At 42.9% G+C, this 19,581-nt stretch overlaps 2 protein-coding genes across 4 annotated transcripts in view; one reads left to right on the forward strand and one right to left on the reverse strand.

Annotated features, from left to right (window-relative positions):
• The window catches only part of KNOP1 (lysine rich nucleolar protein 1), a 46,622-nt gene that overhangs the window by 22,417 nt on the left and 4,624 nt on the right, over window positions 1-19,581 (forward strand). The window contains exon 4 of one of the 3 annotated variants that reach the window (XM_059154301.1): window positions 11,113-11,768. The exons of 1 other annotated variant lie outside the window; for it this stretch is intronic. In XM_059154301.1, the coding sequence (XP_059010284.1) occupies window positions 11,113-11,478 (366 nt within the window). In that variant the 3' untranslated portion in view covers window positions 11,479-11,768. Of the gene's footprint in view, window positions 1-11,112; window positions 11,769-14,141; window positions 14,221-19,581 lie in introns of those variants that run through there. One more of the 3 variants, XM_059154307.1, reaches the window with a different exon arrangement.
• Window positions 11,674-19,581, reverse strand: part of VPS35L (VPS35 endosomal protein sorting factor like) — a 118,308-nt gene continuing 110,400 nt past the window's right edge. Inside the window, exons 29-31 of the mRNA XM_059154298.1 lie at window positions 18,666-18,784; window positions 12,670-12,816; window positions 11,674-11,939 (exon numbers count right to left, since the gene is read on the reverse strand). Coding sequence (XP_059010281.1) covers window positions 11,841-11,939; window positions 12,670-12,816; window positions 18,666-18,784 — 365 coding nt within the window. The 3' untranslated portion in view covers window positions 11,674-11,840. The remainder of the gene's footprint in view (window positions 11,940-12,669; window positions 12,817-18,665; window positions 18,785-19,581) is intronic.

Raw genomic sequence — 19,581 nt, forward strand, 5'->3', positions numbered from 1 at the left:
CATGTTTTCTGAATTTCTGTATGTTTTGTCCAGTAAAGGGGAGCAAAAGGGTTATTCTTCAGTATCCACTGTTTTTTTTTTTTTTTTTTTTAAAGATTTTATTTATTTATTTGACAGAGAGATCACAAGTAGGCAGAGAGGCAGGCAGAGAGAGAGAGAGAGGAGGAAGCAGGCTCCCTGCTGAGCAGAGAGCCCGATGCGGGACTCGATCCCAGGACCCTGAGATCATGACCTGAGCCGAAGGCAGCGGCTTAACCCACTGAGCCACCCAGGCGCCCCAGTATCCACTGTTTTTTAATGTTGGCTCTTTTCTCAGGCTGGGGCCCAGGGGGTGGAGTAATTCACAGTTCTGTTGGCCAAGAAATCCGTATCATATTCTTTGGTCCTAAACTGTTCAGTAAAAATAAGAGTTCAATATAAATTTATTTTTTAAATTATTTTAGCCGCTTTTACTGAGATTGTGTGAACTATGATCCTATATTTCACAGGGTAGAGAGGATATGTAATTTATGTCCATTTTATACCTTCCAAATCCACAACTTGGATTAAATGGGTGCATTTTCCTGAGCGCAGACTTCCAGGCTGTGAATCACCACCAATCAATATTAATGCTTTTACTGATTGAAAATAAAATGTCAGTGGAAGCTCATCAGCAGTAATACAAGAATCAGATTCCAGATTCCAAAAATCTGGTGGTAAAAAAAAAAAAAAGAATCACATGCAGTTTAGAATTATGGCTGCAGAGCGAACAGAACAGTATGTTTAGACAAGTTCTCTTCTGGATGAAGAGAGTCAGAAGTAATTAAATGAACAGTCATGAACATAAACATTCCTTTGGGAGGTTTATTCAGTTATAGAATACTTTCCACTGAAGCCACAGAGGGAGTTGCAGATTTGACCTCACTTTCTCTAATCCACCACTGTGTGTTTTTAAAATTTATTTTTAATAGTATTTGGCATACATATTATTAGTTTTATGTGTACAACATAGTCATTTGATGTTTTATATGCATTAAAAAATGCCTACCACAGAAAGTATAATTACCGTCTTTCACTGTACAAAGTTATTAAAATATTACTGATTGTATTTCCTCTGCTTACTTATATCCCTGTGATTTACTTATTTTATAACTGGAAGTTTGTATCTCTTAATCCCCTTTGCCTATTTCCCTCTTCTTCCCACCTCCCTGCCCTCTGGCAACCACCAGAATCTTCTCTGATTTTTGAGTCTGTTTGTTTTTGTTTGTTCATTTGTTTCTTTACAATCAAATTATATGAAATTATATGGTATTTGTCTTTTTCCAACTTATTTCACGTACCATAAGCTTGTAGTGTATCCATGTAGTTGGGAAAGGCAAGATTTTGTTCTTTTTTATGGCTGAGTAATATTCCTGTGTGTTGTGTGTGTCCCCACACCATATTATCAGTGGACATGTAGCATGTATCTTTATCTTGGCTATCATTGTAAATAATGCAGGGATAAACATAACGTTGTATATATTTTTTTGAATCCGTGTTTTTGGTTTCTTTGGGTAAACACCCAGAAGTGGATCATATGGTATTTCTATTTTTAATTTCTTGAGGAACCTCTGTACTGTTTTCTACAGTAGCTGCACCAGTTTACATTCCCACCAACAGTGCATGGAGGTTCCCTTTTCTCCACACCCTCCACAACATTTGTTATTTCTTGTCTTTGATTATAGTCAGTCTGACAGGTGTGAGGTGATGTCTCACTGTAATTATCATTTGCATTTCCCTGGTGATGAGTGATGTCGAGCATCTTTTCATCTTTTGGTCATCTGTATGTCTTTGGAAAAAATGCCTGCTCAAGTCCTCTGCCCATTTTCAATTGAATTATTTGAGAGATTTTGGTGTTTAGTTGTATGAGATTTTTGCATTTTTTATATGTTTTGGGTATTAACTCCTTATCAAATATTTACATATATCTTTTCCCTTTTAGTAGTCTGCTTTTTTGTTTCATTGATAATTTCCTTTGCTGTGCAAAAGCTTTTTGATAGTCCAGTTATTTAGTTTTGCTCATGTTGCCCTTGCCTGAGGAGATAGATCCAGAAATCTATGTTAAGACCATTGTCTAAGCATTTACTGCCTAGGTTTTCTTCCAGGAGTTTTTTATGGTTTCAGGTCTTACATTTAAGCCTTGAATCCATTTTGAATTTTTTGTTTTTAGGATTTATTTTACTTTTGGGACTGGGTGGCATCAGGTCAGGTCATGATTCCAAGGTGTTGGGATCGAGTCCTGCATCAGGCTCCTTGCTCAGTGGGGAGCCTGCTTCTCTCTCTGCCTCTGCCTGCCACTCTGCCTGCGTGTGTGCTCACTCTCTGACAAATAAATAAATAAATAAATCAAATCTTTAAAGATTTCTTTTACTTTATTTGTTTGAGAGAGAGAGAGAGCATGAGAGGGGAGAGGTCAGAGGGAGAAGTAGACTCCCCGCTGAGCAGTCCCAGTGTGGGGCTCAATCCCGGGACTCCAGGATCATGACCTGAGCTGAAGGCAGTTGCATAACCAACTGAGCCACCCAGATGCCCTGAATATATTTTTGTATGTGGTGTAAGAAAGTGGTACAGTTTCATTCTTTTGATGTACCTGTCCATTTTCCCCAGCACCACTTATTGAGGAGACTGTCTATCTCCCTATTGTTAGATCCTTGGATCTGTTGTCATAGAGTAATTAACCATATAACTGTGGGTTTATTTCTGGGCTCTCTGTTCTCTTCTGTTGATCTATGTGTCTTTGTGCCAGTACTGTTCTGTTTTGATTACTATTGCTTTGTAGTGTAGTTTGAAATCTGGAATTGTGCAACCTCCAGCTTTGTTTTTCCTGTCCTAAGATTGCTTTGGTATTCAGGGCCTTTCGTGGTTCCATACAAATTTTAGGATTGTTTGTCCAGTTCTGTGGAAAATGCCATAAGTATTTTAATAGGGATTACACTGAACCTGTAGATTGCTTTGGGTAGTATGGACATTTTTAACAGTACTCTTCCAGTCCATGAGCATGGTATATCTTTCCATTTATTTATGTGACCTTGTTTCTTTCATCAGTGTCTTACAATTTTCAGTATAGTTCTTTCACCGCCTTGGTTAAATTTATTCTTAGGTATGTATGTATTCCACTGTAGTTAATATGCGGTATAATACTAGTTCAGGTGCGTAATACAGTGATTCACTAATTCTGTACATTACTGACTGCTCATCATAATAAGCAGTCTTCATCTATTTTTACCCACCCCTCACCCACCCTACCCATCTGCCCTCTGGTAACCATCAGTTCTCTTAGTTAAGAGTCTGTTTTTTGGGCGCTTGGGTGGCTCAGTGGGTTAAAGCCTCTGCCTTTAGCTCAGGTCATGATCCCAGAGTCCTGGGATCGAGCCCCGCATTGGGCTCTCTGCTCGGCAGGGAGCCTGCTTCCTCCTCTCTCTCTGCCTGCCTCTCTGCCTACTTGTGATCTCTGTCTGTCAAATAAATAAATAAAATCTTTTTTAAAAAGTCTGTTTTTTGGGTTGTCTCTTTTTTCTTTGTTCATTTGTTTTCTTAAATTCCACATCATATGGTATTTGTCTTTCTCGGACTTTTTTCACTTACACTCTCTAGATCCGTGTTGCAAATGGCAAGATTTTCTTTTTATGGCTGAGTAATATTCAAGTGTGTACGTGTCACATATTCTTTATCCATTCATCTATTGATGGACAGTTGGGCTGCTTACATTCAAAGTAATTACTGATAGGTATGTATGTATTGCCATTTTGTTGCTTGTTTTATGGTTGTTAAGTAGTTCTGTTCCTTTTGCTCTCTTTTCTCACTGTTTGCTGGCTTTCTTCAGTGGTAGACTTGAACTCCTTTCTCTTTCTTTTTGCATGTCTGTTACTGATTTTTGATTTGTGGTTACCATTAGGTTTGTAAATAACATGTATACATCAGTCTATATTAAGTTGATGGTCCCTTAAATTTGAATCTGTTCTTTACCCCCCCCCCCCGCCATTTAAAGTATATGGTGTCATACTTTACATCCTTTTATTTTGTGAAACCCTTGACTGATTTTTATAGATATACTTAATTTTTCTACTATTGTGCTTTCTGCTTTTCTTCCTCCTCTTTACAGTCTCTCCTTTCTACTCAGAGTCCCCTTTAACATTCTTGTACAGCTGGTTTCGTGGTCATGAATTTAACTTTTATTTGTCTGGGAAACACTTTCTCTCTTATTCTGAATGATACCCTTGTTGGATTGGATATTCTTGGTGGCAGGTTTTTTCCTTTCAGCACTTTGAATACACTTTGAATATATTGTGCCACTCCCTTCTGGCCCGCAAACATTTCTGCTGAAAAATCACCTGATTGCCTTACAGGGTTTCACTTGTATGTAACTGTTTTCCCTTGTAGCTTTTAAAATTCTCTATTACTGCTGTTTGCCATTTTAATTACTAAGAATGTGTCTTGGAGTGGACCTCCTTGGGTTGATTTTGATGGGGGCTCTGTGCTCAGATCTGGATTTCTGTTTCCTTAGCCAGATTTGGGAACTACTAAGCTCTTATTTTTTAAACTTTCTGCCCCCTTTTCTCTTTCTTCTCCTTCTGGGATCCTATAATGCAAATTGTTGTTATGCTGATAGTATTGCTGAGTTCCCTAAGTCTGTTTTCATTTTTTTCTCCTTCCTGTTTAATTCGATTGCTTTCTATTACTCTGTCCTCTAGTCATTGATCATTCTTCTGCTTCCTCTAATCTACTATTTATTCCATCTAGTATAGTATGAATTTCATTTATTGAGTTATCTCTGATTGGTTCTTAGGTTTTCTGTCTCTTTGTCAAAGGATCTGAGGTCCTCCACTCTTTTCTGCAGTCCAGTGGGTATATTTATGACTATTACTTTAAATTTTTTATCAGACATATATATTACTTGTTTCTATTCTGTTTAGCTCCCTTGTTTCGATTTTGTCTTGTTCTTTCATTTGTGATATTCCTTTATCTCTTCATTTTGTCTAACTCTGTGTCTGTTTCTGTTAGGAAGGTCAGCTGCCTCCCCTATTCGTGAAAGTGGTGGCTTACGAAGAAGAGGTCCTGTAGTGGCATGCAGTATCCTGTTTGCCAGAACCTGCTGTTTCTGGGGTGTTTACTGTGTGTGTTGTGAGTGCCCTGTTACTGTGGCTGAACCGCTTTTGCCATAAGCTGTCTGCAGTGGCCCTTTGCCTATTGTGGGCACGGTTTGGTCCCTGTGTTAGTGGGTCAATCTGGGGCCACCTTGGGCTTGAGTTGAGTCAGACCAAGTGTTTGCCACAGATGCAGTAGCACTCAACTACTGGGCACTTTCCTTGTGTTGAGGCCTGAGCTTTTGGGCTCTGGCCAAGGATGCATTGGAGGGAGAAAGTCCATAGAATCCAGGGGTGCCTGGTTGTAGCAGGGTTTGTGCTGTAGGTTGCTATTGGAGGGGACCTGCAGCCACCTACAGCTCCTGCCGAGACTGCTGGGTTGGATTGGGCAGATCCACAGACGTGCGAGTTGGGGTGCGCAGTGCTATCAAGCTAGCTTGGAAAGCGTGCTCTGCTGGTTCCTGTGGGTGTCTGTCTTGGCACAGGGCAGGGAAATGGCACTCACCAGCTCCTTTGTCCTTGGAGAAGTGTCCCAAGGAGCCTTGCCTCTGCAGAACATACTCTAATATTAGTAAATCAATCTCACTCTTGGATACCCAGGCATTTTTCAAACTGCTACTTCTATGTTTTATCTCCATGGGGCTGTTTATTGTACAGTCTGCTTAAGGATAGAATCAGTTTTCTATTATCCTGGCTCTCCCAGAGCTGAGCCCTCTGATTTTTAAAGTTCCAGGTGTCAAGCTGCATTGACTGTAAGAACTAGTGAAATTATGCCCCTCTGCTTTTCAAAGCTAAATGTTATGGGGATTCATCTTTCCTGGGTGGGCTCCTCATGCCTGGGGTGCCTGGGGTGAGGGTCTGTTTCTTGACCCTGTCCAGGCCCGTGGGCAGCCCTCCCTCACGTGGATAGTCCTGTAGTCATTTTACCTCCCAGCTGTGTCTCAACTTTTCCTACCCTCTTCAGTGTGGTCTCTTCTCTACGTTTAGCTGTGGAGAGTCTGCTTTGTCCTGTTTTACCCTTTTTAATGTGGTTGTAAACAGTGTTTTTAAAACTTTTTCCTCCTGCTAATTTATTATTGGCATATAAAAATGAAGCAGATGTATTAATTTTTGTATCCTGCAACTTATACTGAATTCATTTATTATGGTGAATTTTGGGATTTGGGGGGGGGTTTGTTTTTGGTCTTTAGAGGTTTTGTTTTATTTTTTTCAGGATTTTATCCATTTGACAGAGAGATCACAAGCAGGCAGAGAGGCAGACAGAGAGAGAGGGAAGCAGACTCCCCGCTGAGCAGAGAACCCAATGCGGGGCTCGATCCCAGGACCCTGAGATCATGACCTGAGCCGAAGGCAGAGGCTTAACCCACTGAGCCACCCAGGCGCCCCTAGTTTATATAGCAAGATTTCTGCACGTCTGCTGTGGGAGGGGACCTGTAATCATCTGAAACTGCCAGCAGACTTGCACAAATCTTGTCATCTGCTAATAGTGACGGTTTTACTACTTTACCAGTTTGGATGCCTTTTCTTTTTCTTACATGATTGTTCTGGCTCAGCCCCCTGTGCTATGTGAAGAAACAGAGAGCAAACATTCTTTTTTTTTTTTTTTTTTTTTTTTTTTTTTTTTTTTTAAAGATTTTATTTATGTATTTGACAGAGAGAGATGACAAGCAGGCAGAGAGGCAGGCAGAGAGAGAGGAGGAAGCAGGCTCCCTGCCGAGCAGAGAGCCCGATGCGGGGCTCGATCCCAGGACCCTGGGATCATGACCTGAGCCGAAGGCAGCGGCTTAACCCACTGAGCCACCCAGGCGCCCCGAGAGCAAACATTCTTGTCCCGTGTCTGATCTTAGAGGAAAAGCCTTCAGCTTTTTGATATTGGGTATGATGTTAGTTGTGGGTTTGGGCTTTAATTATGATGAATTATGTTCCCTCCACGCCCCCTGTGTTGAGTTGTTATCACGAATAGGTGAATTTTGTCAGAATTTTTTTTTTTTTTTAATCTCATGAGATGATCATGATTTTTAATCCTTCATTTTGTTAATGTAGTGGATCACATGGGTTGATTTGCAGATACTCAACTATCCTTGCATCCCTGGAATAATTCGGTGAGTAATCCTTTAAATGTTTTTATTGAATTTGGCTTGCTAATATTTTGTTGAGGAGTTTTGCACTGGTGTTCATCAGGGATATCATTGGCTTATAATTAGCATTTTCCCCCTTATAGTGTGTATCTTTATCTGGTTTTGGTTTCAGAGTAATGCTGGCCTTACAGAATTTGGAAGCATTCTTTCCTCTTCAGTTTTTTGCAGTAATGGAAAAGGATAGGTGTTTAACTCTTTAATTTAACTCTTTTTAAATGTTTGGCTTTACCTGTGAAGCGATCAGGCCCTGGACTTTTGTTTGTTGCAAGGTTTTGGGTTACTCATTCAATCTCATTACTAGTAACCATTCTGTCCAGATTTCCTGTCCTTGATTCAGTTTTGGAATATTTTATGTGCCTAGTAATTTGTCCATTTCTTCTAGATTGTCCAGTTTGTTGGCATATAGTTTTTTTGCAGTAGTCTTTTACAATTCTTTGTAAGAAGTTACAATTGTAACTTCTCCTTCATGTCTGATTTTATCTATTTGAGTCCTCTTTTTTCTTTAGTGCAGCTAAAGGTTTGTCAGTTTTTTCAAGAACCACTTCTTGGATTCATTGGTCTTTTGTTGTTGGGTTCGTGTTTTTTGTTTTTGGTCTCTATTTCATTTATTTCCACTCTGATCTTCATTCCTTCTGCTAACTTTGGGCTTGTTTGTTCTTTTTCTAGTTCCTTTAGTTGTAAGGTTAGATTGTGTTATTTTTCTTGTTTCTTGAGGTATACCTGTATCGCTATAAATTTCCATCTTAGAATTGCTTTTTCTGTGTCCCAAAGATTTTGAAACACTGTATTGCCATTATTCTTTGTCTCGGTATTTTTTATTTATTTATTTATTTATTAAAAGATTTTATTTATTTATTTGACAGAGAGAAATTACAAGTACACTGAGAGGCAGGCAGAGAGAGAGAGAAGGAAGCAGGCTCCCTGCTGAGCAGAGAGACCGATGCGGGACTCGATCCCAGGACCCTGAGATCATGACCTGAGCCGAAGGCAGCGGCTTAACCCACTGAGCCACCCAGGTGCCCTGTCTCGGCATTTTTTAAATTGCCTTTTTGGTTTCTTCATTTACCCATTGGTTGTTTAGTACCATGTTGTTCAGTGTCTATGTGTTTGTGGTTTTTCTAATTTTTTGATTGCTAGATCTTATGGCCTGAAGTGAGTCTCTTGTAGGCATCATATGGATGTCTTTTTATTTCTTTATCATTTTTTCAGTAACCCTATATCTTTGGATTGGAGCATTTAGTCTATTTACATTTAAAATAAGTATTGATAGGAATATACATTTGCCCTTGAATAAGGTGGTGGTTAGGGACACTGACTGACCTTCTTGCAGTTGAAAGTCCACATGTAACTTTTGAGAGCCCCAAAACTTAACTATTAAGTCAGGAGCCTTGCTTGGTAACATGAACAGTTGGCTGACATAGTTTGTATCTTAGATGTACTATATACTATATTCTTAAAGTAAGAAAATCATAAGGAATAGAAAAGACATTTACAGTATTGTATTTATTTAAAAAAAAAAAAAACATGTAGTTCAGACCTTTGCTGTTCAAGGGTTAGCTATACTTGCATTTTAATTGTTTCCTGGTTGTTTTATTCTTTTCTGTTCTCTTACTCTCTTTTATTAGTGACTTTTAGTCTTATGCTTGGATTCTTTGATATTTTGTGTGTCTATTAAAGATTTTTGGTTACCATGAGGTTCATTTATAACAATGTCTAGCAGTCTATTTTAATGGTCACTTCAGTTCGAACATATTCTGAAAGCACTGCATTTTTACTGCCCTCTCCTTCCACATTTTATGTATTTGGTGTCATACTTTACATCTTTTTATCTTGTGTATCCATTAACTAATTATGGTAGATAGAATTGATACTGCTTTTGTCTTTCATACTATTATAAATGATTGATTTACTAACTTTACTGGATGTTTATCTGTGAAGTTTTTTCTTTCATAATTTTCATCTAGGTATGTCCTTTTACACTTAAAGGAGTCCTTTTATCATTTCTTGTAAGGCTGGTTTAGTGGTGATGAACTCTTAACTTTTATTCGGGACACTTTATTTCTCTAGCAATTATTAATGATACTCTTGACAGGTATTCTTGGCTGTAGGGTTTTTTGTTGTTTATTTCCACCCCCCTAGCACTTGGAATAGATGACACCATTCATTTCTGGCCCACAGAGTTTTTGCTGAAAAATCAGCTGATAGCCTTATGGGTATGTTATTAGTTGCTTTTCTCCTACTGCTTTTAAGGTTTTCATTAATTTTTGACATTGTACAGTTGACCCCTGAACAATGTAGGGGTTAGAGGCACCAATCCCCCTGTGCAGTTGAAAATCGACATAACTTTTGACTCTCCCCAGATTTACTAATAGTCTGCTGTTGACTAGAAGTCTTAAACAGCTGTTAGGCACATATTTTCTGTTATATGTATTATATAATATATTCTTAAAGTTGGAGAAAATAAGAAATCACAAGAGAAAATCTAGTACTATTCTGTATAAAAGAAGTATTCACATGTAAGTGTTTTTGTGTCGTTCAAGGGCCAGCTTTATCGTGTCTTGGTGTGGACCTCTTTGGATTCATCTTGTTTGGAGCTCTCTGTGCTTCCTGGTACTATAATGTCTATTTCCTTTTCTAGATTGTAGAATTTATCAGCTATTATTCAATTAAGTTTTCTGGGTTTTTTCTCTCTCCTCTCTTGGGATGCTTGTAATGCCAGTGTTCCAGATTGCTGATTCATTTTTCTGCACCCTCTAATTTGATGTTGATACACGGATGATATTTTTCATTTGTTACTGTATTTGGCTCTTACTGGTCCCTTTTTATATTTTCTGTTAAAGTTCTCATTGAATTCAAGTCCAGCTAGCATCTTTATGACTGTTACTTTGAATTCTTTATCAGGTGGATTGCTTATCTCTGGCTCATTTTTTGAGATTTTGTTTTCTTTTATTTGGAACCCATTCCATTTTGTCTACTCTGTATTTAGTAGGTCAGCTACATCTGGTCTTCTATAGAAGGCATCCTGTGGGGCCAAAAGCGCTGTCTTCCCAGGCCACCAGAACCAGGTGCTCCAGGCCTGTCCCTGTGTGGGCTGTGTGAGTGGCAGGGAGATTTGGCCACAACCGCTATGAGCATTGTGGTAAGCATAAGTTGTGCCTTTTGAGAAGGTGGGTCCAAAGAGGAATGCCTTATCAGTGCCAGTGGTTCTAGCAACGTAGATAGGAAGTGTCAGAACTGGTACCTGCCAGCATTGGACGAGGTGGGCTACACGAGGGCAAGGCAGTGGTACCTGCTAACTCTTCCCTTCCCAGAGAAAATTCCTACAGACTTGCCCATCCCAGCACATGCCTTAAAAGTAGTAAATGTCCTTCATGTATAACCCAGCACTTTCTAAACTGCTGCCTTGGTGATGGGTCTCAGAGTGATTAAGAGTACACCCTCAGGGGCGCCTGGGTGGCTCAGTGGGTTAGAGCATCTGCCTTCAGCTCTGGTCATGATCTAGGGTCCTGGGATCGAGCCCTACATCAGGCTCTCTGCTCAGTGGGGAGCCTGCTTCCCCGCTCTCTCTCTGCCTGCCTCTCTGCCTACTTGTGATCTCTCTCTGTCAAATAAATAAATAAATAAAATCTTAAAAAAAAAAAAATACACCCTCCGCTTTCTATAGCCTTTGGCTCTCCCTGAGTTAAGCCCCCAGAGTTCAACATCATGGGAGCTCATCTTCCTGGTGCTACATACCCCACCCAGTGAGGGGCTTGACCCTCGCCACATATGGGTGACAGCCCTCCCACTTTATGGCTCACTGTGCTGGAGATGGGGTTCTTGACCTCATCTCTGCCCCTCCTACCCCTCTCACTGCAGCTTTTTGTCCCCAGCTGTGTAAGAGCCATGGCACTGTCTTCGGATTGTTCTCAGTGAGTTGCATGTTGTGTAACTGCATCATTGGCATGTCCGTGGGAAAGGTGAGTTCAGCACCTCCTTACTCTGCCATCTTCCCAGGGGTTCCAGGGGGTGCAGTGGGGCTGCCTGCCAGTGGTGCTTGTGTTTTCCCTGGAGCTGTGGCTAGGCACCCACTGCCGTGTGGCCAGGGGCACCACATACGCCTGAGCCGCTGCCCCTGGTCTTGTGTGTTGCCGAGGGCTAGGTGTCCACCAGTAGATTCCAAGTCCTATCAAGAACTGCTTTTGATAGGAAAGCTGATGGCACCATCTACCTTTTGTCAGTCTTCTATGGGGTTTTAGACAACATTCAATTCCAGACTTGAGGCCTTCAAATTAGGTAACAGTGGCTCTTTAAAAGTAGACACATTTCAAGGTTTTTTCTAGTTTAAAAACAACAGCAACAACAACAACATACACACATGACAGACATTACTTGCGTTCTTCTGTTTCTTGATAAAGGCCAATCTCAAGGCCATTGTGCAAAGACACTGCTACTTTTGTGAACAAGATTGGATTTTAATGCTCTGACAATTCCTACTTTTTCACTGTCAAAATAATCTGAGTAGAGGTCAAAGCTTAAACCAATTCGTATATGTAAAAATAAAACAAAAAACAAAAAAAAGATAGAGCAGGTCTTTCTGGACTTAGCTTCACAGCCCCAGTCAGGTCCTTGTTTGCAGAGGGAGCCTGAGGGCCAGTTCAGTCAGATGACCCATATCTGGTTGTTTGCTTCGCTTCTTGATGTATTCCAGAGTTTTCACCTAGGAGGAAAAAGAATGATCAGTATCCTTTCTGGTTCACCAGTGAGCCCACAAATCAACCATACCGTGAGCTCATGCTTTCTTCCAGCTCAAGTCTTCAAGGATAAAGGAGAAGAAGAAAGCAACAGAGTCTTTAAAGTATGGGGTGCCTGAGGGGCTTAGTCAGTTAAGGATCTGCCTTCAGCTCAAGTCATGATCTCAGGGTCCTGGGATTGAGCCCCCTCAGCAGGGAGCTTGCTTCTCCCTCTCCCTTTGCCACTCCCCCAGCTTGTGCTGCTTTGCTCTCTGTAATTTTTTAAAAAGATTTTATTTATTTATTTGACAGAGAGCACAAGTAGGCAGAGCAGCAGACAAAGGAAGAGGGAGAAGCAGGCTCCCTGCTAAGCAGAGAGCCCAGTGTAGGGCTCCATCCCAGGACTCTAAGATCATGACCTGAGCCGAAGGCAAACACTTAACTGACTGAGCCACCCATGGGACTGAGTGCTCCCTTAAGTAAAATTCTTTTTTTAAAAAATGAAAGAAAGCAAAGTCTCTAAGTACAACTTCTTAGATTATAATTTGCTTATAAAGTCAGATCTTGGTGTGACCAGGAATAGCAGATATTTTTATATATGTGTATTTTATCAGAGGGAATAAAAAGGGGAGACTAGGATTTGTTGAGGCCAAGCTGTGCTCTGGCCAGTGGGTTTACATGATTCACCAGGACCCCCATGCCCTCCCAGTGCCTCACCATGGTCCTGGTATCCGCACACCCGTGCCTCTGGGCCAGGTGCCACAGGTTGACAGAGAGCTGGTTGAGTCTGTTGTTGCGCAGGTCCCCGTGGGCCAAGATGCTGTTAAAGAAGGAAAGCCCTAGCGAGCTTTGGCGCTTCAGAGCCTGAAATAGAAAAGAGAGATTACCCTCCGGCAGTGGGGCTCAGGCTGGGCGCAGCGTTGATGGTGGCTCTACCGTGGATCGTCTGGAGGGCAAGCTGCTGAACCTCCCAAGCCCCACCTTCATCTGTAGGACAGTAAGGCAATGCCAGCTCAGAGGGTAGGTGAGGAATGAGATGAAGCATTAAAGGCCCTTTATTCTGTGCCTCCTACATGGGTATTACTTATGAAATGGAAGCAGAAGCAAGTGATAGGCCTTCTTTCAAGTACAAACGAGAACTGAAAGGCTACAATCAAATGTCCTTCGGATGTATCCTCGAGCTACCCAAAGTTATGGTCACCATCCAGGGAAGAAATAAAGACCCATGACCGCTCCCCATAAATGGCCCAGGCCCAGCTTTCATAAGAACTATTCTATAATAATGAAATCTTGCCTCTAATTAGAGGTACCCAAACAAGGAAAGCCTAACCAAAAAAGACCAAACCTGAATTCAGCAAGAGGCCTTGGAGAAAGGAAGCAAGGTCTGAGAAGTAAGCAGGCACGTGGGAAGGCCAAGTGAACATGTGGGCCTAACCAGCAAGCCAGATTCTGTCGCATGTCCATGAGGGCCCTGGACAGCTGCTGACCTGCGCGCCTGCTAGATGCCCTTGGCTCACAACGCAGAACATCGGTGAGTCCAGCAAAGCAGTTGAGAAAGGAGCCCTTAAAGTGGGCCAGGTATTCTGCTCTGTGCTTTACACAGCTCATCTAATTTAATCTACATAGCAGATCTTTGTAGGAAGCACATCTCTTACCAGCTATGCGCATGTAGCCACTGTCTCCCAAGGATCCCTTGAATAAGGATCTCCTTATTCAAGCATTACACGGGGTGCTGAGGTGAGGGGACTGCGCGGATGGAATCCATTACGGACCTTAGAGAACCCTGGACTATCTGGGTGGGCCCAGTCTAATCCTGTGAGCCCTAAAAGGCAGAGAAATTTCTGAAAGACCCATAGCAGAAGAGGAGGCAGAAAGGGTGAGATCAGAGAGATTTGAAGCATGAGGATATGAACCACCATTGGTGGCTTTCAAATGGAGGAAGGGGGCCAAAAGCCAGGAACCGCAGCCAACTTCTCGAAGCTGAGAACAACCTCTAGCCAACAGCAGGGAAACGGGACCTTAGTGCTACAACTGCATACAACTCAAATTTGCCAACACCCCAAAGAAGCCAGTCAATGCCTTGATTTTGACCTTGTGAAACTTTGCCAGTGCCAACCCCCCAAACTGCTATAATAAATCAATGTTTTAAGCTGTTGAGTTTGTGGCTTTTTTTTTTTTTCCCCCTCAAGGCTGCAAGAGGAATCCCCATTTTGCAGATACACTCAAAGCTCGGAAGGCTTTGGGGGACTTGCTCACGGACCACAGCTAGTAAGTAGAAAGCACAGTAAGTACAAAGCAGGCATTTGAACTCCAGTCGTCCTGCTCCAAAGCCTGTGCCCACACCCTCCCATGTCCCACTCCAGCTTCATAAATATTCCCATAGACCCGGTGTTAGCATCACCTTAGGAATCCACATTCTGAAGAGACTAAGCATTGCTTTTTCAACTACTCAAGGTAGACAAAACCAACCTTCTAACTATCGGTCTGTCCATCCATCATTCCACAAACCGTCACGGGAGCCAGACCCTGCTAACTGCTGAACCAACTTAATCCCTGCTGCCATCCTCAGCCAAGTGAGAATTTAAAATCTCTTTGTGGAGGAAAAAATCCTGTTGAGGCGCAGCTTTAAGGACAGTTGGGCATGGGGCTGAGTGGCATTAAGAGACCTCCACTGGAGGACCAGGTGAGCCTTGGCCATGGTGTGCACCTGGTGACAGTCCCAGAAGTAGCAGAACTGACTGAAAATGACCATCAAGGAGTGAGGTCATGCTGTGCACTGGCCAAGCCTGCGGGCCACAGGAGAAAAGCAGCATGTTCTAGGCACAGACAAACTAAGTGGCTGCCGAATGCCTGCTTAGGGTCCTTTGATCAGACAATGCAATTCTACCCAACCAGGAACCTGGGCCGAGACCAGCATTCTGTGGGCTCCAGTCCAGGCTGCTGCCTGCCTTTTAAGCCGGCCCCCATCTGATGGCTAGGACAACAGGAGGGTACGTTCTGCTTCTATCTACAGGACAAAACTAAAACAAATTCTATTTCAAATACAACTAAAAGAGTTTCCCCCTGAGAGAGGTCCTTTTACTACATTTCATTGAAGTAGGAGAGATTTTTTTTTAAAAGACAAGGGAGATAGTATCTAACAACGAGCTATTTCTCTATTCTGTATCTTCTCAGCATTTTACCCCCAAAACCCCCATCCACATGTGTTTCAAATGCACAGCCCATTAAAAGTGAAGCCACGAGAGACTGACCTGAGGGATAGAAGTCCTGCAAGCTGACATGCAAAGACCCCCAAACCATGAACACATTATGAAAACGGAATCAGGGCCTTGAGCCCCCTCCTCCTCTTCCTCAGAGGTTTTAAATAAAAATAAGCTTTCATTCTTTTCCTATGAGAACTGTCATTTCCAGGAAGCTCCCTGGGTCTGGCATAATTCCCAGCTTCACCCCACCTAAACAAACAACTTCATCAAGCTCTGAGCAAACTGGTAAGCCCCTTCTTAGAGATTTGGAGAAAAATTTGGAAGCAGGGTTGCTTCCATCCAGCACTAAGAAATGACCTACTCCAGATGGGCATCAGCACTCGGGGGTTTTCAACAGCACAAAACCTTGCTCTCCACCTGGTAGAGAAATCTGACCCCTGCTTCCCAGTTCCCAGACTTGATGATCCTGTGTGCAGGGCCCCTGCCGCGACCTGCTTGCCTATGTGGACTTCCACACCGCACTGTTAAAATGAAGGATGGTTGTTCCGTTTTAGCTCTGTCCACCCATATTTTTCTAATAAATGTGCATATATGGAAGGACATTTTCACTGAATGTCCCTGGTATTTATGGGAGTTGAAATGTTCTTTGGAAGAGTTCCAACTTCGCTTTTTTTTTTTTCAAAATCCTGTTTCAGAGTCATTATTACAATCAATACCCCCTCCTCCAAGAGAAAGAGACATAATTGTTAAATACAAACCCAGCACTGTCCCCACCCCTACAACTGCAAAAATACGTTCCAAGACCCCCAGTAAACACCAGAAACCACAGACAGTTCTGAACCTTCTGTGGTACTGTTTTTTCCTATATACATACCTCTGACAGTTTATAGATTAGGGACAGTAAGAAATTAACAAAAGGGAATTATATACTGTAATCAAAGTTATGTTAATGCGGTTTCTCAAAATACTGTACTGTACTCATTCTTACAATTACTGCTCCATGAGATAAGGGAATGACACAGGCACTGTGACGTCTTGTTAGGCTGCTCTTGACCTGATTAGACGTCAGGAGTTGGGGGTTGAATCTGCTTTTGGACAGTAGTTGGACCCGGTAACTGAAACTGCATGGCAGCGGGGTAAGGGGAGACTGTGTCCCAGTAGTGGGACACAACAACTATATACAGTTTTCAGCTTGATTTTTATTGTGAGCTTGGGGGTTGTTCTAGGTCATGGTCCTTTATGCTGTAGGTGGCCACCTCTGATTAAACCTAGCCTTCTAAATCAGGTCAGGGTGAAGAAATGTATTTTCAAGCCATGTGCCAAATTTTTCTTGGGTGTTACCTGTTAAACAGTACTGCTCTAAGAGGTCCCTGGGCAAAAACCTGGTGCCAGAACCATGGTTTTAAAAATCAGGAAAAGGTGCCTAAGAAGAACTTTTCAGGGCAGAGGAGCTGAAGGTAAAGGACCCCATTTCTACCTGAGGGGTAGAAAGAGCTCGCCCCTGAAAGCTACCAATACTCAGAGACAAAAAAAGAATAGTTTTTAGCCCTAAGAGTTTGCTCATGTTTGAAAAAGGCCCTTTAGTTGGTGGAGAATTGCCTCTTCTGATAGTTACTGGTTTGATTACCAGTTTCCCCGGAGAAATTGGGGTTCTGATTCTGCCCTTTCCCCTGACAGCCAGATGCCCTTCATGTGTTAATTTCCCCAGAGTCCTGCAGCCCTGCATCCAGAAAGGTCCCTAGGCTGGTGGGACACGCCAACACACACTCCCCTCAGACAGTGCGCTGTGATGCACATGGGACCTATTGCTAACCATAAGGCTGGCCTGAACTTGGCAGGGGCCACTGGAGGATGGAGTCTAGAAAAAATACAACTCGCTCCAGCATCTGCTTGACTATCCTAGGGATAATGGGAATCCAGAACACCCATGTACGTCATACATTTGTATGCCCACAGCTAGACAATATTCTTGGGGTTTTCTGCTGGGGAAAGACTAAGGACAGTGGTGGCATCTCATATAGCCCCAGAAATGAGTATGAATTAAACTTAAAATCCAGTGGGATCTTATTTTGTCTTCAAAGGGTTTGATGGAGGGGGATATAAGAGCAAAAACCTGGGAAGAGCCTTGGGAAGGGGAAGGCTGGAAAGCTACTGGGAAATAGGCAGTCCAAAATCTGCCTCAGGTTGGGGAAAGGGAATGGAGGAGCAGGACAGCAGGAGAGAACAGGGCCTGCCAGGGTGAATCTGGACTGAGCTATCAGGTTGTCTCTTGCCAAGTGGGAATAAAAAAAAAAAATCAAAATTCTCGGAGCTTCAAGCAGACAGTCTGGAGTAGTGAAGACCAAGACCCAGGGGAGCACTCGGAGGCAGAAACAAATTTAGGCATCAGGTGACCCACAGAAAGAATGCAGAGAGAGAAGTCAGGCACCAGCTTTGACTCCTAAGGCACTGCCAACCTCCACCCCCTTCCCACAGGCCCCGACTCCACAACAGCAATCAGCCTGAACACACTGCCAGAGATGGGCCTAGGTCTGAACAACTAAGTGTCTTGGCCAAGCCCGAGACCGGGCCTCTGGGATCCATCTGTCACCCACATGTTGTGCTGCAGCTGCAAAAAAAGGAAGCGGCGGTTGGCATAGGCGGGGAGGAGAACCAGGTAGGTGTGCAGAGTGCACTACATGGAAATGAAAATTACCTATTGTCTAACTACATGGAGAGTATGGAAAAATTGCTCTGAAAACATACAAGATGCAACATCGGGCATATCTGTGTAATTCGTGGGAAACACGGTTCTAGAAGACTGCCTCAGCCATATCTCACAGCTCCCACTCTAGGACAGTGTAAAGGGACAGCTGTTCCCACCTCACTGGTCTGTCAGGAGAATTAAGTGAAATGATAAATGCAGAGTCCTCAACTCTACACTCCCATAACGAAGGCTGGAGAAACAACCTCCACTGTGGTGGGACAGGAACCATACGCCACTTCTCACAAGGTAAGCGGAACCAGAGGAAACCCAGGGCTGTGGAGAAGCCGCTCTGAGCCTCAGTTTCCTTTTCTGTCCAATAAGAATAGACACCATACTTGCACTTCAGAGAGGTCGTGGGCATGAAAAAAACACCGATGTGTGCAAAGCACAGGCCATATATTCAGCATGTACCAACGAAGCCCCTGCTGTATGCCAGCCTCTGTTCAAGGTGGGGGGATGCTGGGGTGAGGGTACATGGGCCCCAGAGACAGGGAGGTCCCTGAGACTCATGTTGCAAGATCCTAGCCCTCCACGGAACTTACATTCTGCTGGGAGAGGCAAGCAACAGAACTGCACAGAGCATTTCAGAGAGTGACCACACAGTACAGGGAAAGCCCTGGATGGAGCACTCAGTGATCAGTCCGCCAGAAACACGACGCGCACATGAACCAGTTTCCTGTCCAGAATGGACCCATGTCCTACACCTCCTGGAAAAGCATGCGATCAGAGCGAGCGGCAGCAGGGGGCAGGCCAAGGGCACCTACCTCATCTTTGGCCAAGGTTTTCAGATGCTCCAGGATCTGAGCCATCACCGTCTCACACAGCTTGTTGTTTTCGGCCAGAAACTTGGAGTCTCCCCCATACAGGCTGTCGTTGGAGTCAACTGATGGAACAGACCAGAGCAGTGAGCAAAATACGGTCTAGCCATACAGAGGAATATCATGCAATCATAAAAAGGAATTCAGTGGGGCGCCTGGATGGCTCCGTTGGTTAAGTAATTGGCTGCTTTTGGCTTGGGTTGTGTTCCCAGGGTCCTGGGATCGGGCCCCACCGCTGGCTCCTTGCTCAGTGGGGAGCCTGCTCCTCCCTTTCCATCTGCCTGTTACTCTGCCTGCTTGTGCGTGCTCTCTCTCTCTCAAATAAATAAATAAAAATTCTTAAAAAAAAAAAAAAAAGGGAATGAAATTCTGTTAAGTGTTAAAACGTGAATGAATCTTGAAAGCTTTATGTAGGTGAAATATGCCGGGCACAAAAGGTCAAATATTGCATGGTTCCTTTTCTACAGGGCCCTAGAAGAGGAAGATTTGTAGGAGGCAGAGTGGAGTCACCGCAGGCTGGGGGAGGGGGGGAGGGAATGGGAAGTTACTGTCTACTGGGTACAGGTTGTTGGGATGATGAAAAAAACTTTGGAAATGGGTAGTTGTGATGTCTGCCCAACACTGTGAATATACTTGAAGCTGAATGAACTTTTAAAAAATAGTTAAAATGGCAAACTTTATTTTACTACTATGTGTATGTTACAAATCCTTAAAAAATGTAAAAAAAAAAAAAAAAAAAAAAAAAGCCTTAGTACAAAAAGTCTATATCTTTGACTTGGGGAAAGAATTCTAAGCTATTTACTTTAAGAAAATAATCCAACAGGAACGCCTGGCGGGTGGCTCGGTAAAGTGTCCGATTCTT

This window comes from Mustela lutreola, chromosome 17, assembly GCF_030435805.1.
Source record: "Mustela lutreola isolate mMusLut2 chromosome 17, mMusLut2.pri, whole genome shotgun sequence".
Taxonomy (NCBI): Eukaryota; Metazoa; Chordata; class Mammalia; order Carnivora; family Mustelidae; genus Mustela; species Mustela lutreola.